Source organism: Exophiala aquamarina, assembly GCF_000709125.1.
Source record: "Exophiala aquamarina CBS 119918 chromosome Unknown aczIA-supercont1.3, whole genome shotgun sequence".
NCBI classification, from domain to species: domain Eukaryota; kingdom Fungi; phylum Ascomycota; class Eurotiomycetes; order Chaetothyriales; family Herpotrichiellaceae; genus Exophiala; species Exophiala aquamarina.
This window is the reverse complement of record NW_013550585.1, coordinates 2,188,927-2,213,538: the sequence shown is the minus strand read 5'-3', so window position 1 is coordinate 2,213,538 and position 24,612 is coordinate 2,188,927. Positions and strand designations below refer to the sequence as shown.

The 24,612-nt window shown below is 50.2% G+C and overlaps 10 protein-coding genes across 10 annotated transcripts; 4 read left to right on the top strand and 6 right to left on the bottom strand.

Moving 5' to 3' along the window:
• Positions 1 to 264: 264 nt before the first annotated feature.
• Positions 265 to 2,050, bottom strand: A1O9_04393 (uncharacterized protein; the record flags this gene model as incomplete). Its single annotated transcript, XM_013406685.1, has 3 exons — positions 265 to 1,296; positions 1,380 to 1,618; positions 1,705 to 2,050. The coding sequence occupies 3 exons, from the start codon at positions 2,048 to 2,050 to the stop codon at positions 265 to 267; spliced, it is 1,617 nt and encodes a 538-aa protein (XP_013262139.1).
• An 843-nt stretch (positions 2,051 to 2,893) lies between these two features.
• On the top strand, positions 2,894 to 4,234 carry A1O9_04392 (uncharacterized protein; the record flags this gene model as incomplete). Its single annotated transcript, XM_013406684.1, has 3 exons — positions 2,894 to 3,045; positions 3,113 to 3,753; positions 3,804 to 4,234. The coding sequence occupies 3 exons, from the start codon at positions 2,894 to 2,896 to the stop codon at positions 4,232 to 4,234; spliced, it is 1,224 nt and encodes a 407-aa protein (XP_013262138.1).
• A 24-nt stretch (positions 4,235 to 4,258) lies between these two features.
• Positions 4,259 to 4,666, bottom strand: A1O9_04391 (uncharacterized protein; the record flags this gene model as incomplete). Its single annotated transcript, XM_013406683.1, has 1 exon — positions 4,259 to 4,666. One exon carries the CDS (start codon positions 4,664 to 4,666, stop codon positions 4,259 to 4,261), a length of 408 nt encoding a protein of 135 aa, XP_013262137.1.
• Positions 4,667 to 5,067: 401 nt separating this feature from the next.
• On the top strand, positions 5,068 to 6,064 carry A1O9_04390 (uncharacterized protein; the record flags this gene model as incomplete). The annotated part of the gene is made up of 3 exons (XM_013406682.1): positions 5,068 to 5,135; positions 5,194 to 5,688; positions 5,737 to 6,064. The coding sequence occupies 3 exons, from the start codon at positions 5,068 to 5,070 to the stop codon at positions 6,062 to 6,064; spliced, it is 891 nt and encodes a 296-aa protein (XP_013262136.1).
• A 53-nt stretch (positions 6,065 to 6,117) lies between these two features.
• Positions 6,118 to 8,057, bottom strand: A1O9_04389 (uncharacterized protein; the record flags this gene model as incomplete). The annotated part of the gene is made up of 2 exons (XM_013406681.1): positions 6,118 to 7,716; positions 7,806 to 8,057. The coding sequence occupies 2 exons, from the start codon at positions 8,055 to 8,057 to the stop codon at positions 6,118 to 6,120; spliced, it is 1,851 nt and encodes a 616-aa protein (XP_013262135.1).
• A 630-nt stretch (positions 8,058 to 8,687) lies between these two features.
• On the top strand, positions 8,688 to 9,467 carry A1O9_04388 (uncharacterized protein; the record flags this gene model as incomplete). The annotated part of the gene is made up of 1 exon (XM_013406680.1): positions 8,688 to 9,467. One exon carries the CDS (start codon positions 8,688 to 8,690, stop codon positions 9,465 to 9,467), a length of 780 nt encoding a protein of 259 aa, XP_013262134.1.
• Positions 9,468 to 10,551: 1,084 nt separating this feature from the next.
• Positions 10,552 to 12,403, top strand: A1O9_04387 (uncharacterized protein; the record flags this gene model as incomplete). Its single annotated transcript, XM_013406679.1, has 3 exons — positions 10,552 to 10,830; positions 10,884 to 11,260; positions 11,317 to 12,403. 3 exons carry the CDS (start codon positions 10,552 to 10,554, stop codon positions 12,401 to 12,403), a joined length of 1,743 nt encoding a protein of 580 aa, XP_013262133.1.
• A 1,476-nt stretch (positions 12,404 to 13,879) lies between these two features.
• On the bottom strand, positions 13,880 to 14,458 carry A1O9_04386 (uncharacterized protein; the record flags this gene model as incomplete). Its single annotated transcript, XM_013406678.1, has 1 exon — positions 13,880 to 14,458. The coding sequence occupies one exon, from the start codon at positions 14,456 to 14,458 to the stop codon at positions 13,880 to 13,882; it is 579 nt and encodes a 192-aa protein (XP_013262132.1).
• Positions 14,459 to 16,574: 2,116 nt separating this feature from the next.
• Positions 16,575 to 17,456, bottom strand: A1O9_04385 (uncharacterized protein; the record flags this gene model as incomplete). Its single annotated transcript, XM_013406677.1, has 3 exons — positions 16,575 to 16,991; positions 17,055 to 17,132; positions 17,196 to 17,456. Coding segments are annotated over 3 exons (756 nt in total), but the record flags the coding sequence as incomplete, so codon positions are not given.
• Positions 17,457 to 18,262: 806 nt separating this feature from the next.
• Positions 18,263 to 24,448, bottom strand: A1O9_04384 (uncharacterized protein; the record flags this gene model as incomplete). The annotated part of the gene is made up of 1 exon (XM_013406676.1): positions 18,263 to 24,448. The coding sequence occupies one exon, from the start codon at positions 24,446 to 24,448 to the stop codon at positions 18,263 to 18,265; it is 6,186 nt and encodes a 2,061-aa protein (XP_013262130.1).
• Positions 24,449 to 24,612: the final 164 nt, after the last annotated feature.

Genomic DNA, 24,612 nt, shown 5'->3' with positions numbered 1-24,612 from the left:
TCGATCTTGGCGTTGACCTTGGTGACATTGGCAGATGTGGGAAAATGAGACCACCGACCAGCTGTGCCGGTCCAGAGTCACGCCATGCCACACCAGGACAGAGATTGGAGCATCCTGGTACTCTGTCCCCTTTCTTCAAGCTGTAATACTTTGGGAAGCTGGACGGAACCTGCAAGTGCACGATACGAAATGAGACATTACATGCCCACTCCGTCTTTTTCTTCACTACTATGTTATTTCTAAGTTGCACGCACCGTCTTGCACCTACCTCAAGCTCACCCGACAAGGCAAACCGCCCTCCATGGGTAAGGTAAGACTATTTGCACTGACTCTCTCCTTCACACACTCTCCACTTCCCTTGCTCTCCTCACCCACCTCGCCCGGCTCTCCATCAAGTCCGCCAACCTCAACGAACTCAAACTCCACCAAAACCATACCCAGAACCCAACAAGCCAGCACTTCCGCCATCTTCCTACCAAGACACGCACGTGGCCCGCCGTTGAAGACGGGATACTCAGCCTCGCTCCGTCGCAGCAGCTTTCCTTGTCCGTCAATCCAGCGCTCAGGCCGAAAGAACGCGGCGTCGGCCCCGAAGGTTTTCTCGGAGCGGTTCAGTGCCCAGATGCACCAGACTACTACCGCGTCCGTCGGGAGGGTGGTTCCGTCTGGGAGTGTTAGGGGCTGTAGGGTTTGCTTTATTTCAATGGGGACGGGCGGATACAGGCGTAGTGATTCGTGAAATACTGCGAGTGTGTGGGGCAGGGAGAGTGGTTGGAGGTTCGAGACGGTGATTTGTGGTCCGGTGTCGTCGTTGGCATTCTTCTTGCTTTCCTTCCCATTCCCCGTGCGGGAGAAGGTAGGGTCGATCTCCCGCCGTAGTTGCGGCAATGCCTCTGGATTCCGGAGCAGCGCGTAGAGAGTCCACGTGAGGCTCTGGGCTGTGGTGTCTCGCCCTGCACTGAGGAAATTCAAGGCCGCGTCAGCGACGATTGTTGGATTCTCAAAAGTTTCCATCAGGCTATCAATCAGATTCTCTAACCGCGAGCCCTCACCCCCTGACGATGCGTCAGAGTCGTCTTGCGTAATTAAGCTCTCGAACGCGGCTTGGGCTCGTCTTTTTCGTGCGTTTCGAACGATCTCTCGGCCGAAGCGTTTCACTTCTGCGATGGAGCTGCGGAACGCGGATCCTGTGAATAGTTCGGTGGTTTTGTAGAGTGGATTTTGAAAGCGCAGCCCGATCTGGTTCGACGCGTGATCGAATGCCTTGCTGAATGGATGCGTGCTGGAGATCTCCATCTATTTGACGTGTCAGTGTTAGTCACTTGTTCAAAATTGGAGTGTGAAAAGGGAGGGGGAAGGGTGAATCGTATCGTACATACATCGTATGCCATGTACCCGACGACGGTGGTGGTGAGGTCGAGAAAAAGTTTCTGCATGTCAACTACGCTGTTGTCTTTGACTGCTTGCAAAAGTTGCTGTCGCATCCCTGTCTCGGATAGGTAGACTTCGGGCAGCACGTCTTCCACCATTGAATCGAGTGTCGCGCCGCCAAAGAACTTCAACCCGGCTTTTCGTTGTGCTTTCCATAAGTCTCCGGTCGAATTGATGATGCCGTAACCTGAGGTTACAAGCGTCAGAATAACCGCCTGACCAGGAGCTGGGATGGTGACGGTGAAACGATGTGGGATCATACTCTCCACCTACCGAATAGATCCCAGGACCTCTCCCTGAAGAACTCCCCCTTGGATATGGAAGCTTCATTCTTGAGAACGAAATCGAGGTTCTCAGGACTGTTGATCACGACACCTGGCGGCAGACTGGGGACGGAGATCTCGAACGTCTCACTCCCGAAGATCTGCTGGCATCGAACGAACCACGAAAACAGCTCACGGCGAGGTTTGAGGAAATGCAGGGCGTTACCGAGCACGGGTAAAGTGTTTGGGGGCCGTCTGAGGCTCTTCCCATCTCGATGTATTCTCGGTCGGCTTTGATAGAGATACAGCAGAATAGTGGCGACAGCTGCCACCACGAAGCTTAGCGTCCAGGCCATTCTGGAGGGTAGTATCCCAGTGGCGATTTGAGGTTTGCAGGATATGATACATCTGCATCAGGCCATATTACGGGGCTGACAATCCCGCCTTCCGGAGTGGAACGACCTTCACGGTCGTTGGTGAAGTTGAGTCTTGCGACACAGATGTGGCTGAGCACTTGATCATGTAATTATGGTGTTTGGATGCAATGAATCAGAGGATGTCATACAAGCCAAAGGCTCGTAATTTTTACCTCAAAAGCTACTTAGGTCCATATACACTCGTACCTTGTCGATGTGGAGTGCGCCGTTAGCGAAAGGGCTGTAGGGGATTCTAGGGCCAATTCAAGGGCCACCGCCACTCAGACGACATGCAATGGGTTATTAGTAATTCGTCCCAGGCGTTTGAGATCGCCAAGCTGGAAATCTATTTTGCACATCCAGATCGCCCTCTGATTTGTGGGAAGAGCTACTGACTGATCCTCCACGGGGATCTCCCGTTTTAGGGGTGGGTAGTTGATGCACGCGATCAATTGGATTCTCGGCCGGCGTACCGGTACGTGCGTGAAAGTCCAACCTCGACCGTCGGGAACATTTAAACTCTGGCTGGAACAGCAAGTCTAATACTACGGTTCTACTTGGTTGAAGCTCAGGCTCAATCTCTCTCACATAGTCCCTCATTATTGTCACTCTTTGACTTGCTACTCGCTGTCTCCTCGGTCTCAACCACAATCCCTGTTTCAGGAGGTGTTTCGACGTAATGCGACAAGGTTAAACGTCATCACTTTCGTCGAAGCAAAAACTGTTGGGATCTTCGAGACCTCGGTATCTGCCTGTCTTGATGCCGCTCACCCATCCCAAGTCATGTCGCCCTCAGTAGACCACACAAAGGTCACGCCCCCGTATGCGCGGCCGAATCTACATATCTATGGCTTTGGAGTGGAATATCCTCCTTATGATATCAAGCCTGAAGAATTGGCCACCCTCGCGAGGCGTCATTACCCCAGCACACCAGCGTAAGTTCAATATACACGTTCTGCACACCTACAATGAATTTGAACGCGTCTCTGATTATATCCTTAGCTTAGACAAGGTTCTGTTCGTCAATGAATACACAGGAATTGACTCTCGATCCGCGATTGGCAATATTGACCACCCCATTGCCAATGCGCCTGATCCACCAACTATAGCTGAACTCTGTGATCTGTTCCTTGACCATGGTGTAAAGCTATCGGTTGCAGCTGCCCAAAAGGCGATAGACCAATGGGGAGGGGATTTGTCGGAGATCACCCACGTCGTTGCGACCACATGCACCAATTCAGCAAATCCAGGATACGATCATTACGTTGTCAAGCAGCTCGGTCTGAACCAGAGTATTGAGAAGGTTCTCTTGCATGGAGTGGGATGTTCTGGCGGACTGGCTGCTTTACGCACTGCTGCGAACATAGCGCTAGGATCGAGCTTCCGACGAAAACCCGCCCGGATTCTGGTTCTGGCATGTGAGATTTCGAGTACTCTTGTGCGATCCGAGCTGGACTCGATCCACAAGAACCAAGAAGTAAGGATAGGCGTTGCTCTGTTCAGTGACTGCGCATCAGCGGTCGTAATTGGTAATGGGTTCAGTAGTCGTTATGACGAGGAGCCAATATTGGAGTTGTTGGATTGGGATCACAGAATTATCCAGGATACCGAGAAGGACCTGGGGTTCGACGTGGATCCAGTCGGTAAGTGGATCTATCCGTGCTTGAAGACCCGAGTGCTCACTTCTTGTAAGGCTGGAAGGTTGTTCTGACTCAACGAGTCCCAAAGCTCGCCTCGGCTGCTGTTCCCGCAATGTTTGAGGATCTAGTGAGCAGAATACCCGAGCTCGTGGATCAGGGCAAGTTCAAAGGCTCTGATTATGACTGGGCACTCCATCCTGGAGGTGCCACGGTTATCTCTGGAGTAGAAAAAGCAATGCATCTTACTCCTGAGCATCTCCGTGCAAGCTATGAGATTTACATCACTCATGGTAACAGCTCTAGTGCCACCATCTTCAGCGTTATGCAGAGATTGACGGAAGGGGAGACCACGGATCATATTGTGGCATGTGCATTTGGTCCTGGGATTGCTGTTGAGATGATGATATTGAAAAGAGTCAAAGAAGGATCAAGGACCGGTTCTGAAAGCCCTACAGAGACATTGGTGGCTGAAGATGTTGACTGACAAGGGCGCCCGGTGAATCCCAAATTAGAAGCCCAGGTTGCTGCACATGCCATCCCAGAAATGTAGCAAGAGCGCGGCACCGCATATCGCATGTACGACTAGATAGAGAAATGCCTCCGAGGGCATCAACGTCCTGCCCTCGCGTGCTTGCCTTTTGAGCCGGATGATGGATCGTACTGAGGGAGCAATGTGATAGAGAGCTAATGCACCAGCAATCTTTCCGGATAGCTCATCCATCGGCCGGCAGACGAAGCTCAGTGCTACTAGGTTGGAGGTTAATATTAGAACGGCATATTGCCGGATGACTGCGTGAGCATGAGGAGTGTGAGTCCCGAGTTGTTTGCTGGGAAAGACGAAGAAGTTGAAGGCGGCCGGAGATTCGATTATAATATGAGTTAGGAAGCCGATGTTGTAGTTGTTCAGAGTCAACATAATTGCATTTGGATATATGCTGTTCACATACACAAAGGTTGAATGATAGCCTTCAGAATGACAAGCCCTCTCTTGCCGAGATCGCTGAACACCTGCTTCGTATGTAAGACCGTGTGTTTAGAATAGTGGGCTATGGGCTGTGAGCCCACGTGGTCTCGCTATCAAGTTCTTCCGAGGATCCGTCGCGACGTGAAGTCGACGCGACACCCGTCTCGTAAATGACGTGTTTGACCTTTGAGGCTGCGACTTCCTCCCCACAATAATTTTAGATCGTCTGGTTGGCAAAGTGCCTCGTACATTGTGATGGACTTTACAAAGAGGCTCCCCCAAGCTGACCTTAGTCTTCCTCTCTACATGGTCTCCTTACTGTCCAAGAAAAGCGGCCCCTTATTCGAGCAATAATGGACGTCTCCAGCCATCGTGTTTGGCTTCCGAGGCGGCACTACTTTGAAGTGACCGATCAGCCATGGTAAGCAGCTGTCACCAGAACGTTCGAGTACTATTGCTGAAAGTTGCTCGTTGAACAGGTTTCCTCAATTCCTGAGGGAGAAAGTCCAGGACTATCTGACACTAGCTTGGATCAATAAATTCCCAATCATCCAACCCACCTGTCCAGCTGCCCTCGTTGCCCGCCTCCTGTCCACAGTCCTTGGTCCTCGAGTTTCTGAATATGTCTATGTGGACTTTGCGTCCGGTGCAGGCGGGCCTACTCCTTACATTGAGGGCTTCTTGAATAAAGAACTCCGTGAGGAGGGTAAACAAGACGTCAAGTTTGTCCTCACCGACATCAGCCCGCACGTGGCTGCGTGGGGCGCCATCTCAAAGAAGAGTGAGAATATCAGCTTCGTGGGGCAAAGTGTAGATGCTACAAATGCTCCAAGCGCCGATACTCTTCTCAAGGATGTGCCCGATGCGAAAGACAAGAAAGTCATGAGGCTGTTCAGCTTGGCTTTCCACCATTTCGACGATGATCTTGCAGCAGATGTTTTAGAGAACACTATCCAGACGTCAGACGGCTTTTGGTGAGCGTTGTTGATTCCTGCAACGATCTATCTGACAATTGCCCCTAGCATCTTCGAGTTGCAATCTCGACATTTATCCTCTTTCCTCCTTGTCAGCCTGCTTTGGCCTCTAGCAATGCTGAGCACGCCGCTCTACTTCCTGCATTCTCCTGGTCACCTTTTCTTCACTTATCTTGTCCCGATTGTACCATTTATCTGGGTGTACGATGGCTATATATCTTGTCTTCGTACGAGAACTCCCGATGAAGTTCGGGATCTGATGCGTAAAAGGGTTCCCAGCGATGAGCTGGCGCGGTGGTCCTTCAAGACAGGTACAGTCTGTCACACGTGGCCAATAGGGTTTCTCAACTGGATTATTTGTTATAAAGATGTTTAACATCCTTCATTCTATCAGGTGGCATGTTTGGGACAGACCTATTTTGCGGGTCATCACAATTTACTCTGGCCTCCTCCGCCATGCTTCTCCTTCAAGTCCAACCACCCAAAGCTTGCACCCATGTTTAATCCAGGGTCGATGATAACGTTCAACACACAGGGAACCTTTTCCTTTTCTAGGAAAGCTTCTCTCACCGCACTTTTCAACTCCTGCTCACTCCGTATAAAGAAGCCCTTTCCACCTACCATTTCCGCGAGCTGTTCGTACTTCGTCTCGTACAATAGCGAACTGGACCGGAGGCTCTTACTTCGGTCCTTTGGACTCGATGTAGTTGAGTCATTCGAAGAGGTGCGACGTTGCATTTCCTTCCACTGGGCCGCGGAAGTCGCGTCGCCCTTGTAAATGCCGGAATTGTTCATCACAATGATGACGATATCCATGCGATGACGTGCCATGGTCTCAATCTCCATGCCAGAGAAACCGAACGCTGAGTCACCTTCAAGTGCAACAATCTTCTTGGTCCGATCGTGTAAGTTGTACGCGGACCACGCTGCGATGGCGTAGCCCATCCCAATACCCATAGTGCCCCAGGTCCCTGCATCGAGACGTTGGCGTGGCTGCTCGAGTGGAAACGAGGATCGGGAAATGTCCATTGTATTGGCACCTTCAGAAACATAAACGATCCCACCTTGGGAGGACGGCGAGAGGTCATGAATGGCGGATTTGATGATGTGGTACGCTCGCTCATACGTCAAAAAGCCTCCCTGGGGAGTTGGCTTCTCTGCTGCCTTGATTGCTTTTGTTGAGTTCTTCGCTGCGCTCTGAGCCAAGAGATTGAGGTAAGAAGGCCGCCCTGGTGATGGATCGGCGACAAATCTAGGTTCTGAAAACGCCTTCCACGCATGCAACTCAGCCCTGAGCTGATCAACAACGAGTCCAATGTCGCCGAAGATACTGAGCGCTGGCACTCCCAGTGAATTCGCTCGCCCAAGCTCCTCTGGCGAGATGTCTACTTGAATAATCTTCACACCAGGTTGATACCTGGGGGCTTCACCGAAATGCAGGATCCAATTTGGTCTTGCTCCCAAGAGCAGAATCAGATCGGCATTCTTCAGCGCAGCAGTACGGGCGGAGCTCGCGTTCAGAGGATGAGAGTCTGGAACGACTCCCTTGCCCATAGGTGTGGGCAGGAAAGGAAGGTGATGTGTAGAGATGAGCGAGCGGGCAGTCGACTCTGCACGGGCATACGCTGCCCCTTTGCCGATAATGACGAGCGGGGCAGAAGATGATTGAATGAGTCGAACTGCTGAGGCAATGACGTCCGAGGATGCGGCGGGCTTTGGTGGTGCTGATACGGATATGGACGGCCTATCTATATCTCGCACCCTCGGTGACGCTTCCATAATGAGATCGGTAGGTAGGTCAACAAAAGTCGGTCCGGGTCGCCCATACCATGCAATGCGATACGCGGTTCGTATTGCTGCTACGATTGCCGATGGCTGCTTTGATGACGGTCGGATAGCTGTTTTTGTATGAGGAGTTAACAATGCCACAGCGTCCAACTCCTGAAAGCCACCTTTGGTCACACTGGTCGTTTCGGAGGACCCTCCAAGTACGAGGAGGGGAAACGCATTGGTCGAGGCATTGGTAATCTACATATTCATGAAGGTGATTTCAGCAGGAGTCACGTAATGAAGCACAGAAGCACAGAAATCACATGTCATATGTACTATCAACTTACTCCGGCCATCCCATGGATAATGCCAGGTCCCCCAGTCAAAAGAAGAACGCCTGGACGTCCGGTGAGGTAGCCATAGATCGAGGCAGCATAACTGCAAGCTTGCTCATTCCGATATCCGATCACGCGAATGCCCAAGTCGATGGCTTCTTCGGCGATGTCAGCGACGGGTATGCCGACCAAGGTATGCAGGACAGTGACATCCAGATCATCGAGTGCCTGTGCAATCACTTTGGCCCCAGTGAGTGGAGCCATTTTGTCGGTTTCAAACACAAAGTAGTGAGTTTGCGTGATGGACGTTTACGATGTTGCCCATTGAAATACCGCTTCTGCCTATGGATTAGACAGAGATCTGCCTCAGACCATACCCAGCCTTCCCATGTTCACCGTGCCGTCGGTTACCACGGGTTCAAAAGAGCGGGGAAAGACCAGGTTGTAGTCTGCAAATTGCGTGATCGGCCGAGGCTGTTCATATTGCCTGATCGGGTCGTTTCGCTTCAGAGTCCAGCCAATAAGCTCATTATTGAAGTCGAAGAATGGCGTCTACTAAACATAAGGCTGATATATACGATAGAGACTTCATTTTCTCCCTTTCTACGAAAGCTTGATAGGGGATGGAGACCCTGGACTGTGATACATATTCCAGGAGCGCGCACGGAACTACCGAGGTGTTGAAGCCCTATCGGGAAACTAGGCAGAGGAGTTCCCCGAGATCCCCGCCTTCGATGTGAAAAATGGACTTCTATTCTACTCCTTCGCTGAGATGCTGAGGGACGTGCTGCATCCACTGCACCTTAATACACGACAGATTCAACGGAAGCCTACAGTGAGCCACCAACTTCAACATTGTATCGAAGTTCACATACTCAATACTTTCATCAGCCAATGGCAACAGCGGCATCGTCACTGCAAGCCGGATCGGGCAATGAGCGATTCAATGCTGAAGCCTTAAATTGGGATAAAAACCCTCTCGTCCATGAAGCCAGTAAACAAGCATTGAAGGCGATTTCCGCACGGTTCCCGACCCTTAAACCTTCTTCGGGATCAACGGGTCTCGATGTGCTCGAGATAGGATGTGGTACGGGTTTGCTGAGCACCATCGTTGCACCCCTCGTAAAACAGGTGGTTGCGATCGATGCAGCCCCCGGGATGATAGATGTCCTCAAACAGAAACTGAACAAAGAAGACGCCCCGCGTAACATTGTCCCTGTGGCAGTCCTGCTCGAGGATCCAGAGGATAAATCTTTGCCACCAGCAGACACGGCAAATCCGGACGGCCCCCGTCTAAAGTTTGACCTTATCACATCACACCTTGTGTTGCACCACGTTCCAGATCTCAAGGGGCTCCTTGCCACGATGCTCGGATGTCTGAAAGACGGGGCGAGCGTGGCTCTGACAGATTTCGAAGACGATGGTCCCGACGCGAAGAGCTTCCATCCCCGATCGAAAATGGATGGGGTCGAGAGACACGGCATCCACGCCGAGACGATGGCGGCGTTGATGAAAGATGTTGGGCTCGTGAACGTCCGTGTAGAACGAGCGTGGAGTATGGATAAAACAGTCGAAAAGTTCGAGGGCGAGTTTGGCAAAGCAACGCCTCAACCCGGCATGGGCAAGATCAGAAGCTTCCCATTTGTGATATGCATGGGCGAGCGGAAGGCATAGTGCGGAAGCCACCAACGTTCACACCGGAATGGTTTCTTGTGGGTTCCTCGGAAGAGAGCCATTGCGTTTCGGGTGAAGTTTTGGGTTACAACGGCCACATTCAAGAAACATTCTAGAAAGGCTTCCGTCGAAGCGGATGGGTGCACTGCCGAAGTTTGACATTGTATCGAGGCATCCCAATTTGGATAAGCTAGAAACTCCGTCGTCCCATATTCAATGAACACCCACTCAGTATTCGTCGACTCGAGGATACTGTTGATCTGAGCGTAGAGGGTCTAGTAGAATCTCTTGGACAGGCATTCGTGGCACGGACCCTGCCCTTGACCGCGTGGGTATGATAGTGGTCCGCGTGGCATGATTGACTGGCGATACAGGAGGCTTGTAGGACGCTATGACTGACTATGTTGAAAATAGTGCTGTCCAAGGTTTCAGGTCTCTACAAGTACTCCATACATTGCAGGTGCCATTGTGCTCTTCAGTATGGAGTATTCCAATCCTTGGTGATGGGAAGAAGGACACACGGCCTTTCGTGCTATGATTGGCCTGTGCAGACCTCAGCCTTGGCAAACTCCTTGGTAACTGACCAAGTGACATCTCCATATCTTCTTTCTATTCTCTACTGTCAAGGTCTTTCAGGCCGCCGTATGCCCTATTGTTTCATCCGCCTCAAATGCCGATCCCTTCAAAAGCACATTGGCCAGTTAAAAAAAATGAAAGATCCAACCAGGGTTGGCTGGCCAGATCGCCGATGACGGCATGATCAGTCTTCTCGACCACTCTCATTCTACCTGAGCGACATGATCCGTGCCCGTAACTATGGCTTCGCCATCCAACCTACCGACGGCAACTTATTATAGCACACGCATGGACCAGCCAAGTCAATCAATTCTCTAACCCTGCTGCGATTTGACTCCAGGATGGCGTTCTTACAACGTAAAGTTATTCTCCGTGAGTATTAATTATATCTTTGTCCTTCTTAGGGCCCTTTGGTCCTTCGTATCAGTTTACCAAAACGTGGCTGTCGTCAGTATACCTGCATTGAGTTCTGTCTCGATCAGCCGCCGGCAACGGCACCGCATCCAAGATGCCAACTCTTTCTCCCATCTCTTCAACCGCTGTGGCCTTGACTGTCCTCTCCGGTTGTTGTGTTGTTGCTAGGTTGTTCTCTCGCCTGGCCTTTGTGAAACACGTTGGTATAGATGACTGTTTAATCGCAATTGCTTGGAGTGCTTCACTTGGACTTGCAGTCGTCATTGCCCAATGTAAGTACTCATCACTACGCAAGAGAATAATAGCTCACTGTCTTTTAGCATCGACAGGCAAGGCGACACAGGTGGCTGATAGTTTGGAAACGCTCTTACAGGTGCGTCTATTTCGAGTGTCACATACTACTCTTGCTGACATATCGTTTTCAAGGAGTCATGGTCTGCCAGTCTGACCTATAATCTTAGCGTCCTTTTCCTGAAAGATTCACTGCTTCTGCAATACCTTCGCTTCTCTATCGATAGAGGTTATCAACGCGCCTGCTGGGCACTAGGTATCATAGTCACCGCTTATGGAGTCTCTGCTTTATTTGTTGCCATTTTCTCCTGTCAGCCGATTTCATTCAGCTGGGACAACAGCATCGAAGGTGGTCGGTGTATCAACTTTTTGACCTTCTGGTTGTTCAACGCTTCTTTCAATTCGGCCACCGATATTATAATCTGCATTCTGCCGATTCCTGTTTTGATGGCTCTCACTCTACCACGCAAGCAAGCCATCATCCTAACATGTCTCTTCCTCCTTGGGCCATTGTGAGTACTTGATCCCGCTAAGATATGAACGAAAAATCTGACATCCAAATCTACAGCGTTTGTGCAGCTTCCATTGCTCGTTTGGTAGCACTATATACTGCGACTTTGAATAACGTGAACGATCCAAAAGTCTTATTGTGGTCCACCATTGAAGTCAATGTTGGCATCATATGTGCATGCATCCCATCTCTTCGACATCCTGTGACACAGCTAGCACCGAGAATATTCGCCCACAGACGGAAACCAAGCTATGGCTCAATAGCACAATCACAAACCAGTATCACCTTCGAGACAAAGCACTCCGGCCGATACTCTCGTTTCCTGGCCATCCAACAAGACAGCCTTCCCGATGAGGCTTCCCTCTCTCATAACACCAATGTCATTGATTTCTCCTACTTTGGTCTCGACAGGACCAATGATGATAATGAAAATAATGTATCACCCACCGGCAGCAATTTACCCACGCCGGGCACTCCAACCTCGCTCATGTTCGACATGGAATCACAGAGTCCAGTCGACACGATGACCGGCATGACTCATAAACCAACCCAAGGCAGAAACAAGCCACTTCCCCAGCTTCCAGTCCCAATCATGCCTGCCCCTGTCGCCAGACCGGCCGGCCCTCGAACCCCGCAAACTAATTCCAAAGTGTTTGCAATGCGGAGCCACAAAGTCAGATATGAGCCAAGAACTATTCTTCCTTTGGCATGTATTCCAGAATCACATAGCCCTGTATCTGCCACTCGGGGATGTAGCCAAATAGGACAACCTAACAGCAGTCTGGATTCCACTACGGATCAAGATGAGAGTCGCATTGACCGCCGCGAGCGGGCATGTCGGACATTAGCACCCAAAGTCCCACCTTACGTGGACCCTACCATCGCTGTGAGCACAGGCGGCAGCAGTACTACCTATGGGAACATCGCACCCTGGGATGCTTGTCCCTGTCCAGGTAGCAAGACATATAGCTATGAGATTCTTGGCGGGCCAAGAGCACTTGATAGCAGTGGTACCAGGTCGACGAGTCGGCGGGAGAAGGCTCGACGGGAAAAGGTGCGGAACGAACGTATGAAGAGGGCCGAACAGGAGAGGAAAGATCGTGAGAACAGAAGTCGCCCTAACGGACCACGAGAAATGGGTTGAGCTATCCTCGCGGTCTTATAAATATAATTTGAGCATAAATACAAAGATTTATCGTCTTCGGTGTCCATCAGATCACGGTGCTCGAGTGGCGGCTAGGCATGATTACAAACAACTTGAATTACGCTATTCAATTGCACCGAGGTGATTCATAACCGGTTTGGTTGGGATTCTCATTGAGGGTGTATCATGCTCTAGAACTACGAGTCAGGTTGTTCGGTGGGTGGGAGCGGTGCAAGGCTGAGAACTCCTAAACTAAAGCCCCAACTGAATGGCACGTACACATTTTAGCGTATCTATGTCTCTGCCCACACCTTCACAGCCTCAGAGCTTCCACTACATAACTAAATGCGTTTTGGCATTGTGGCTGCAACGCCTGCGACGCCTAGTGTCCTACAGAGGTGCCGAGAACCGTTCTGCGCAAGCATGCCCAAAACAACCACAAACACTGAAAAAGGTCTAATTGTTAAGAGTCAAGCTATTTCTTACTTGACTAATTAATCAGACTCCGCTCAGACATCTCTGTTCCGGGCGTGCACACCAAGGAACACCACCTCTTCAGCTTTCAGCCCGGTGGTCTCAAAGATCACTGCAAACCAGTTGCGTTGCGCGATACGAACTCCCAGCCAGCCATGCAGTCGTGAAAGAGGAAAAAGTAAAGAGAGAAGTCACCCGTGCTTCTCTTCGTGTTCTGCTTCCCGCGCTCGCTCAGCTGAGCCCACGCACCGCCATACTGCGATCCTTCTGGGCTGTAGCCTGTGATAAAGAACTGAAGGTCAAATGCTAGGTTCGTTGGACCGGTCGGACTCGGGACAGGTTACTCATGTAGAGGGCATTGGCAACAGGGAGCGGAATTATCCTCTTGGCGGGGTACGATCCAATCTCCAGCTGAGCATAAACATCCGTGGAGCGATAAAGGATGCTGTCCGCGACCCTTGCCGCTTGTCAGACGTTGGAATTCGAGATCGAAGCATTGTCCCCATCGAAGTCCGAAGGCTGCTATCAAATTAAGCACACACAAGGTTCAGCTCTCCTGCGCAGAAGCACTGTGTTTGGAGTTTGTTCTCGACTCCTGTCCGAATCCCATACGAAGAGCCTGGATTTTCAGGTCCCCATGGGGCCATTATATTAGAGTCCACTAGTCGCTGTTCGGCCTCTGCTATTTGTTGATCGTGGGACGCGTGTTTATGTTGCTGCAATGCTGCTAGGTCGTCATAGCGTGGTCGGCACACTTCTTCACCGTTAGAGGATGGGCTTGCTCGATGTGTGTAACAAATGAGTTTTCGTCATGGAATGATGGCCCATGGGCTCACGAGTGGAGCTGTTCATTACCAATTAGATTTGATTACCTCCTCCACACTACTGCGAGCTTCAAATATGAAGCTGTTACTTTGTCTCAGTGTACTATGGGTACCATTCATAGCTATCCCAATCCAGCCCAACCCGATCAAAGCTCGTCATCATTTTCCATAAACGAGTCTACCAGACAAGGATTTTAGGACCATCAAACTTAGCAGGCCATTTGATCTCCACCGCATCACCCTGGGGAACAATCTCGCCACCATAAATCAGCCCAGCAATGTCGGCACAATCAAAATACCCATCTTCGGGAGCAAGAGGGCCAGATCCCGCTTCCCAGGTAGCACGACCGTCTTTAACGACATTGATGGAGCCGAGATGTTGGTCACGGAGGTTGCCGGATGGCCAGGAGTCGGCACTGGTATAAGCAGGGGCGAGGGCGGTATAGAGTTGAGCTTTTTTCGAGCCGCCAACGCTTGAGCTTGAATTCATGAGGTCAAAAACAAGTTGGCAATCGTTGGGTGCATATTTTTGGTCGAGTTCGAAGGTGACGAGAGTGCTGATGTCGGCACCACCGTTGTTGGTGGCACGGCTGACTAGACCTTGCGGCACTTTATAGGTGACAGCGCCTGTTTTGTAGTTGTATTGACTGGTGTAGCTTGGGTAAAGTGTGGAAACTGGGTCAGCACGAGCATCCAGAGGCGCGGCGTTGGCGAAGAGTGCGAAGGCGACCAGCGCAACGATGGAGTCCCCGTACATCGTGGATAGCAAGGTTGTTGTTGAGAGACTGGGAGTACAGGGTCCTTCACCGTATTTGAGTGGCTAAATAGTGCTGAGGATTGTGAATGAGTCGATGATAGTGGAAGGGAAGCGGAGTTCTAAAGTACGTTAGGGAAACAAGTTTGTGAGCTTGTGTATCGATTCAAGAACGAGCGATTGTCAATACTCTTAAATAGCATTCAATTCGATTGGACTGGCCATCTTCGGTGAGCAAGATACTGACTTACTTTCTCGAACCATAATGTGCGCAGAGCTGAATGCGTTCTCTCCATTACAGACCATAGTTAGATGGAGATGGTATGAGCGTTCAGAATCCTGTAAGAGTAAGGGGGCTGTTGGAGTAGCTACTCTGCGAAACTCTACGCACCAAGGTAGAGAGTGGTTCAGCTGCACGAAGGCATCAGCCTTGGTGGCTAGAAAGGCAAGCTCGTATTAAGGTCAGCTCAACGCAGGAATATATTGACGTTTTACCTCTCAAATGGTTAGAGAAGCATCAAACATTCGTTCTCTTTTGGGAAAATCGCTCCGTTCAATGCACTTTTGATCCTTCCGGCATTTCCAGTTCATACCTTGGGCTGTTTTCGGACTTGTGGAGCTGAATATCTCTGCTTGGCATCGATAACTGATCAGGTCAGCTGGATAGTCGTCCACTGGGCTGTGTTAGCAGGCGGCCCGTTGGGAAAGGCGACGACTCTTTAGAAATAGTGCCAGTAAAGGAAGGTCGGCGTTGGAGGCAGATTGCCAGCTCGTGTTTGACACAAGGACTGGCTTTAGTATATTGTGGTAATCAGGTGGAAGAAGGTCGTAAAGAGTTTCTTCGAAATAGAGAGGGCAGCATGAATCGATAAAATTGCGCCTAGATGTAGAAGAGAAGGAATCGATGACAGTAGCTGGCCGTTACTAATTAGTGACTTACGGTGTATCTGCTTGCACCTATTCGTCTCGTGAACCTGTCAGAAGACCATTATAACGAAGCGCCTAGCTAATAGCTAGACAGATGGTGCCCAAGTCTCTATTACCAATGGCCAGATGTAACCAGTTAGTTTATGGCCTTGTGAGCCTCCTGGGGAGTTTTTATGCCTCTGCTGCACAACGGGGCTTTGTCGCATTTGTTGGTCACCCAATGTGGTCTCGTGAACTTCTGTCTAGGTCACCTTCATAGTGCCGCACTAACGAGGCTGAGAGTCTTTTGTTTATCATAGCATCAAAATCAGATGTGCGAGCGGACTGGTGAAGCTCAATGAGCTGGTACGCTCAGGGTGATGCGTCAAATGGCTGCCCTCAAGCTCTCAGGGAGGGGGCGACAATTGCTCTCAATCCCCTACCTCTTCATCCATGGATGTGGACAGAGTGACAGGACGGAGTACAACAACCTAGGAGTCAAGTGACAACGCTGGTCTTGCACATCTGTCTGGGAAGGTGGGGTGTGATGGAGTGATGAAGGGCAGTGACGACCCCAGAATCTGTGGATGTGGAGGAACGTCGTTCAGGACTGGCCTCAGCAGCTTAGTACCTGGATCCCTTGGTTAGCGAATTGATTAGTAGTATGTAATAGTGGACCATCCGTTGACCTCCTTTTCCCATTGGTTTTGCCAGAGCGCTCTCCGTCTTTACATTGGGGAAGTCATCGTGGATGTAACAAGGCACATTTACTAACGTATAAAGACATGTATTACTTGTCTAGCAAAGTACAGCGATACGTAGTTACAAGAACCCGTCGACATAACCGTTGAATGGTTGTACATTTCGCCGTTTCGCCTTCAAGCCCCAGGAATGAGTATTCCAACCTCACAAAAAGAGCGGCTGCTTTGCATCCACATCTGCTGCATACTCCCAACAGCTCGTTCCAAAACTATGCAAGAAATACGAGTACAGGACTTGCAAAGCCCATGCTTGACCATTTCGCTTCAAGAGGTAGACTGTTGCACACGGCCCTAAGGCATCCGGGTCTTGTCCTGGTCTCGGATTGATAGGACATCACTTGCACATGTAGCCTCTTCAAGTTCGAGCCCTGGTGGAGGATTTAAACATCGAGCAAGGTTCGCTTCTCATCAATGGTGGCCTGCTCATTCTTGGCAGCCTCGAGTCTGAGGGCTTGCTTTCGGGCCCGTCGCCTTTCCATGCGGAATTGCATAATGGTTCCGAGGAAGACACCAAAGTTGATTTGGAATGGGATGACAACAACCGCGTACTCGATCGGCTTGACGTGTGCTAGGTCCATTCTTGAAAGGATCTGGAATGCACCGTATCCAGTAGATGTCGAGATGGCAATGCCCACCAAGAAAAGGAATCGAACGAGCCAATTCTTGCGTGTATTGGCCGGGAACTTTCGAGAGCCGACCTGGCGAGAGTCTACATAGATGAAGGCGCAGGCAGTGTAGTAGAGATGCTGAACGAGGCACAGGCCGATGGTGAAGGGGAGGAGGAGCATATTAAAGTCCTTGAGAACCTGGGCGACCTTTGCAAGGATTGAGGGCTTCTCGGAATCTGAACTGGAATTTGGGACCCACCACTGTGAAGCCTGTGTTAGCGTTTCTATCCTAGGTACTTCTCGTCATTCTGGGGATGGTCTTACGCTGAAGAGGGGAACGTAGACGATCATGAAAGCGCAGAGGTATAACCAGCTGAATAGGTATCCGACGGTGTAAGCAATCTGAAAACCACGTCAGCTCCTCATATTCCTCAGCCTGATGAAATCGGCCATGAATGGACATACGCCAAAGTCCTCTGGACCAGGCTCTGGATATCCTTGCTTTCCAGCATAGACCAACTGAATAGGTCCGACACGCAGAGCTTCCATCAATGCCATGAACAAGACAACACTTCGAACCTGCTTTCTCATCTTCCGGAGATGATAGCGGCGGACGGTCTTCCAGTCCTCAACATCAGGAGCAGAGGTCGGGGATGGGAGGGCATCGGTGGGTGTGAGGCCATTGTTGGCTGGTGCATTGCAGCGGCGAGACCACGGGCAAGGCATTGTGATGCTCAATTGACGGCGGTGAGAATCGAGCTGCATGTGGAAAGATAAAGGAGGGTGAATTGGTTGGAACGTCTGACGATAAAGAAAGGAAAGGCTATGTAGAGAAGACGTCAGCAATAATGGAACCAGTAGACGGTGCAGGAATAACGGTTGCCTTGAAACCAGGGACTGGGTGCTGGGTATTGGAGGATGGATGGGAGTCGACGTTAAGCTGGCAGGAGAATTGGGGCTGGCGGCTGGTGATACGTGGAATAAACGGGGAGAAGCACTTGACGAGTAAACAGGAGGCCCCGGAGAGGGTGATGGTCAATCCCGCATGGCGCACGCAGGCCAAGGAGGGGTGGTGTGCACCACTCTTCACGAGGCTGCTTAGGCTCACCCAGGGGGTCAGCATCCCCAGCACTCCCAGCACCCCCGAGGCCACCAGAGCACCCACCCCCAGAGCCAAACCGTAGGCCCCGTCGGCCGAGAGCCCCTCTGTCATCAACATGCATCTATGGAAAGCCAAGGTAAGCCAGGTTGCCACTCCGAGCTTAGCACCATTACAACTTCGGAGGAACGAAGGTCCGACTTCCGTTATTGCAATCGTTCCTTCCAGTTATTGCCCAACCTTCGTGCCTTCTGTTTTCGTACTTGTTCATGAGCAGCATCAACGTTGTTTTGCCTGACCAGGCAAGATGTGAGATGTGACCAAATTCAAAGATGATAATAATAAGAGAGCTATGGTGGGCCTCTCACTGCCGCCTGTCCGTAGTGTTTCTACCATGAAACGTACTGTGCTCTGTCCAGTCTGCCTTGTCCGTTTATTCCAAAAATACCGGTATCCCATACATTACTGGGGCCGCTCCATTTAAATACTTCAACAAACAGCGATCCCTGGCTCGTGCAATCGCCTGGTCTAACGACATCTTCACCGTCTTTTGCGTGCCGCTCTTCGAAGGCTGGTTCCTGGCGGCTTTTTTCTTGCCCTCCACGACCCTCGTAATATCTGCCTGGTTGACAAGGCCCCATTCTGACATTGTTTCCATCGCAAATCGGTCTATATCTCGGTCCGTCACGTCCCACAGCGTTCCCACAACTGCTGCACTTCCTCCATTGATATAGTTCCACGGCATGCCATTAGATTCGTATACTCCACATTCCGACAGTTTGGCACTGCTGCATCCCATTAACAAGGTTACTGCACATTGCTGCAATTTGCGGATCGTTCGGCCTCGGATGTATTGTGCTCCGCCACCATGCCCAAAGTACAGAACCAAAGGACTGTCCTGTAAGGCAGTTTCAAATTCAGTCTCGGTCGGCGAACGATTCACAATAGCCTTGAACCCCGGAAGCTGTGCTTCAAAAACAGACCGGAAGGTCTCTTCGGTTGACACTAGGTCTGATGAAGGGTTCAAGATGTAGGTGCCTTCAGACGCTGAGACGACATAACCTTCTCGGTTCGAAGGGTGGTCTCCCATCTTTTCCAACCTCTCCCAGATGGCACCCAGCGAAGGCATCCGGGAAACTGATCGGCCTCTCATGCAGGGCAGAGACTCCCAAGGAAATGCTTGCAGCTGCTTGTCCACGAGCAAAATAACATGTGAGTTTTCCCTTTCCAGCGAATTGCTGGATGTACCTTCGTGGTAAGCATGCAATGCGTCTAGAATTTCAACCAGCATAGCATCAAAGTCGATTTCGTCATAAGCATTATTCTCGCCGTTGAACTGAAGCACATCAACCACAAAGTAGATGAGATCAGTCACTGAGTCCTCTAGATCAGTTTCTCGAGGATGACCAAGCGTCAGGAAAAGCTCTAATACGTGTGAGTGTAGCTCAACCTTGTGCGCTTTTCCTGCCTTGGATGGCTTCTGTCGCGAGGGCAAGTGCCTACCGAGCGTGTTTGACAGACTTTGCGCGAATCTTGCCAAAGCCATAGCGTCCGCTGCCTTCGCAGAGAGCAGCCCGCGAAATCCTCCAAACCAGATGTTTTCTATGTTGTCAAGCAAAGCCGCAAGACGACTATCCAGAGATAGTCGTTCAGCAAACCATGCCTTTCTAACCGTTTTGTCGGCTGAGCATCCTCTTGAGTCATGAGCTGAGGTGTTTGCTGCAAGCACAATATCCTCTAGCTCAGCTTTAGCACTGTCAAAATCTAGTTCTTCATGGTCCATCGCTGAAGGATCAGGCCTTGTCAGTGGGATTCTGATGACGAAAGGTGACCTGTGACGAGATATTCTAGCCACTAAAAGCTCCGTTCGATCTTTGGTCAGCCCAATAGACACTACGGACCAAGTCTCTGGCAGCAGCTCTATCGTACCAACCAGGTCTGCACTTGGTTCCATAGAGTCAATCGAAGACGATGAGTGCCGAATATGTGGCCAGTCTGAGATTGCACTGTTGGCGCTCGTGGCCATTTCGCTTGAAGTAATGATCATTTCGCGTGAGCGGAGCTGATCCAGAGGACTCAAAGCATCCGCCAATACCTCAACTGAGGAAGGCACAAGCGAATCGCCAAGCGCGGTGGACAATAACGCAGCCTGTGACAATAACTTGTGTAGAGTGTGGACAGCCTCTGAAGGAATCTGCCAATGATATGCGCCTCGAAGATCTGCAAGGGTTTGATATGCTTTATGAAGTAGTGCTCGGCCATCTCCAGGTACGTTTACCTCTTTCTCAGCTGCACCAGATGCTTTGCTCTTTCCTTGCAATCGTTTAGGTCGACTGTCCTGAGCCGCAGTATCCTGGACAAATGATATTCTGCCGCTTTTTCTTGATGATTTGTATCTCACGGGCAGTGCCACTGCAGTCTCAGCAAGCACATTGTTCACCGCATCCTCAGAAAAGAGTCTCAGTGCTGAGCGGATAAGGAACAAAGCGTCGAACATCACTTTGCTTGGGTTGCCTTTGGAGCCATCGAAATCAGCTGCGGGCAACGTTGCCACTTCTTTATTGCCTTGGTACAACCTGAGGTGAGCATGTAACATAGCCAGCCTGTCGAGCAAAATCTTCTGGTCAATAGTTGCCTCGAGAGCTTTCTCAGGACTCTTTGCGCTTGGCTGGTCCACCCGCTTAGTAGCTGTCCGAGGTTTTGGCGTGGCGGTTTTGGTCCGGACTCGAGGGAGGGTATGGACCGTTTTAGTTTTGACCTTGCGGGTTGTTTCTTCCGTCTTAGGCTCGGCATTGCCATTCTTGACAGCCATCAGTAATTGACAAGCAGTCGGGATATCGCCGAGCAGTATCTCAACTTCCGCTTGATTGATCACAGTAAGCCTTTGCCTCAAGCAGCGGCCAGCATTGGTAATCAGACCTGGCACGTTGCGCAACACCCTTGCCTTTTCTAGTTGTCCCGCCCGAGCATGTGCCAATGCTAGTTCACTCCGAATGCCATCTACAATAGTAGGCAAATTCGCTTGTATTGCGATCTTCAATGCCTGCTCATAGAAGTATACCGCGTCGCAATATAGTCCGCAATGCACCAGAAGCGTTGCCATGTAGCTGAAAGCAGAGTAGTACAATGAGATTTCTTGCCAATAGACGACGGTACTAGCAATGGAGCGGCCACTGTGATGGCTTGACGACAAGTCAAGTTTTGAGAAGTTATCATTCAAGACTTCTATTCCAGAATCATCTTTCCCGCCATTATTGACTGGGCCATGTGACGCCCAGACTTTCGATATCGAGAGCCAAACAGCTGCGATCACTTTCACGGCTTGCCTTGCACATATCGCAGCCTGGAGAAGATTTCCTTGGTAGAAAGCCAATCGAGATGTGAGATAAGCCGAAGTACACAAGAGGGTCTGCTCTTTCAATCTCAGCTTGTGATTTGAGGTTGTCTGGGTTGCCGTGCGACTTTCCCAGAGAGATCTTGCACGCTCGAGGTGAGAAGAGCACTTTCCAAATTCCTGTCTCGCGAAATACTGCTCAGCGAAAGTCAAGGCCAAGTCGATCTCAACTAAGATATCGCTAGCCTGCGCAGCAGTAGAAACCTGTGCTGCATTAAGCGCAGTATGGGCAGATTCACTATTTTGCATTTGCATGTGTGAGCGCCCGATTTGGACCAGGACACTTGTTTTAGAAATGTTTGGAGATTGGTGACCCAGATCCAGGATCGAACGTATCATCTCGAGAGCGGCGTGGGCAGCTCGATGGTTTTCCAGCATATTGGCATAACCAACACATAGGTGAAGAAGGTTGATGAATCCATCCGGGTCATCAATGACCCTTCTGAAGCTGTCCAAGGTCTTGCACTCAACAATCACCCCACCCAACGTCTTGAGATAACATGCGAGACTCACGCTGCTGAGTTGACCGATGCAAATATCATGTTGTAGTTGAAGAATCGTCCGTAAGCTAGACTCAAACTCTGAGAGGTAAACCTCTTGAGATACACTCGTGCCGCCATCGAGAACGCTCCTAATTTGCTGAGAAGTAAGAAGAGTACCGACGACAGTCATGTTTTTCTTCAATCTCGCAGAAATTACAGAGCTCACGAGTCTCAATCGGAACACCTTGTACTTCGGCTGATCCAATATTGGCAACAAGAATTGTAAGTGCGAAGCAATACCAAGCAAGTGATCCTCACCGAGGCCTCTCTCTAATATGCAACATACCTGTCTTTCAAGCAGGACAGCGCGTTGAACTGGTGGTAGATTACTTGAGTCGTACAACAAGATATCTTGATTGGTGCCGACAGATTCTCCCAGCGCCATATTAGCGAACATAGCAAGGCTTCTGCCTAGAGATTCACAATTCGAGTCCGTCTTCGACCACAAAGCTTGCGAAGGCCCTCCTAATGCCAACTCTGTAGCATCGTGTAATGAACCCAACTCGATGTCAAGTTCAATAGCTTTCCGGAGTATCAGCTTGGAGGTCTTAAAATCATGCAGGTCCGCATAGCAGGATGCAAGCCTTTGATACTTGAGGCAGAGAAAGGCGCTTTTCTTGTCTGTTACGGACAAAGATGCAACCGCTGAAATTGAGTTTTCCAATATCTGTATTTGCTTCTGGCTGTCGGCGCGTGCTTCAACGGATTGTATATATCGCGCCCAATACGCTTGAGAGATACGAACTTGTATTTGGCTGAGAGCAGTTGAAAGAGCATCGCCTTCGTTTGGAACACAAATCTGAGTCTTCAGGAAAGCCACCGTTTCAATAGCGAACTCCAACGCATCATTTGAACCACCGAGCAATGCGGATGCTTGTATTATGCAGCACTTCTCAACCTGTATAAGAGAATCTGCATTCTTGATCAGAATGGCCAGCATTATTTGTTTCCGGTCTGATTTGAGATTTTGATTGCCGTCAACTAAAGATTTTTGGATCTGATCAAACAGGAATCGAACGCAGCAAAAGATCAATTGGAAGCTGTTGTACTCCAGCTCAACAAATGCTGTCACTGATTTGCCAGATTGCCGTGACACTTGAATATCTTGGATTACGTACAGCAGCGCTTTGCGTACTTGGACTGCATGCAGGAGAACCCGTTCAAGATCAGCCAGAGGCAGATTGATTGGGTGTGAAAACAGGTCGCGAGTCTCCAAGATGGAGGCGAGAACCACATCAGTCTCACTTGCATAACTTGCAAGTCTCGACGAGGTGACCTGACAGGTAGAGACTAGGCATATGATGGGGTCTAGCTGAGTCCCTTCCTTTCCAGCAAGTGAGTAGATCTCTCGCTCACATTGCAGATGTCGAGCTGCTTGTAGGAGAAGATCAAGTAGGTCTGCAGGCGGGGTGTCATCTTGACCTGAAGCCTTGAGGAGGTGCCGAAACGAGCGGAGTAAATGTAGAATTGATTTTCCAGCGCAGGATGGCTTCTGTGAGCTTGCGATATATCTCCGTGTTGCGCTGACAAAATGCTGCCAGAAGTCAACAGCCGGGTCAAACTTGTGATGCAAATGCTCCCAAGCGCCGAACTTGATGCTCATTGCCACACCAAACAATTCGAATACGTTGTCTGGAAGGGATGAACATGTCGCCTTTAGGCGGTTTGCTAGAGAATATAGCTTGGATATTGCTAAGGATATTGTGCGCAGCTGGTTCCCTGTCTGCTGTGCATTAAGGTGCGTTTCCTGTAACCCTTGTAGACAAACCCATGCTGGGCTTCCGATGGTTTCCAATTTGAGCGAAGTCACCAAGTCACTGTTGATGCAAGTTGGACCCAGCTGGATCATCAGCCGCAGCATTTGGCTTTGCATAGATGTGCTGAAGCCGAATATCGAACGATCCTTGGCAGAGTCTGGCCTTCCCAAAAGACATTGTGCTGGACTAGGTGTCTGAGAAACAGGGCACGGACATGTGTTAATGCTGGAACTCCAGTATTGTCTGAATATTCGATAGGCCTGGGATTGTGCCTGCGTAATAAGGCCAAGTGTGATCGTTCGGTCGAGCAGGATCAAAGAGGCATTCTCAAGGCCAGCAATTTGACCAAATTTCTTTGCACCCTGAGATTCTGCGGCATCTACCAGATATTGTAACGCAAGGAGAGCGCAATCAGCTGTGATCGACCAGTCTTGTCGTGGAGCCTGAGATTCCACTCGCTTCTCATCATTGCGACAAGAGGATTTTCCCCTATTGGGCGATCGTTCGTTCAAAGGTCTCTGGGTTGGGACAAGGCGGACTGATGGACGATCGTCATCGGCCCTTAAAGAGCCCTTCGCCGTCTTCGCGGCCAAACCGAGCTGTTTTAATGTCGTATTGAAGACTTCTGTTGCTAGCTTTTGAGGATTTTCTAGTGCTGCTTCCTCTCTCACCATTGGGTTGGAAGCTTTTAAATCAGGAGTTTTTGGTTCCTTCCGTTTCGACGTGCCTTTGGCGGCAGGCGGAATCTTCGAGGGCTTTTGTAAGCGCAAGGCTTTTTGGCTCTTGTATTGAGGGGCGTCCAGGCTGTGGGATGATTCTAAACCAAGTAATGCACGAAGGTGTCGAAGAGTTTGTGCAGATGGTGCAACAGCGTTGATATCTGCGCGTACACGGTCAATCGGCGCGATAGTTGGAGACATAGTCATGGTCGCTACGATATGAGGCTATGAGTTATTATCTTCATAATAACCATCGTGGATGATCACCTTTTTGGTGTAGACACAATCCAAGCGCAGCCTGAGGTTCATGCAATTTAGTCCACCCGCACGCGTTCGGATTTCCTATTCGGGCTATAAAATCAACAGGCGGA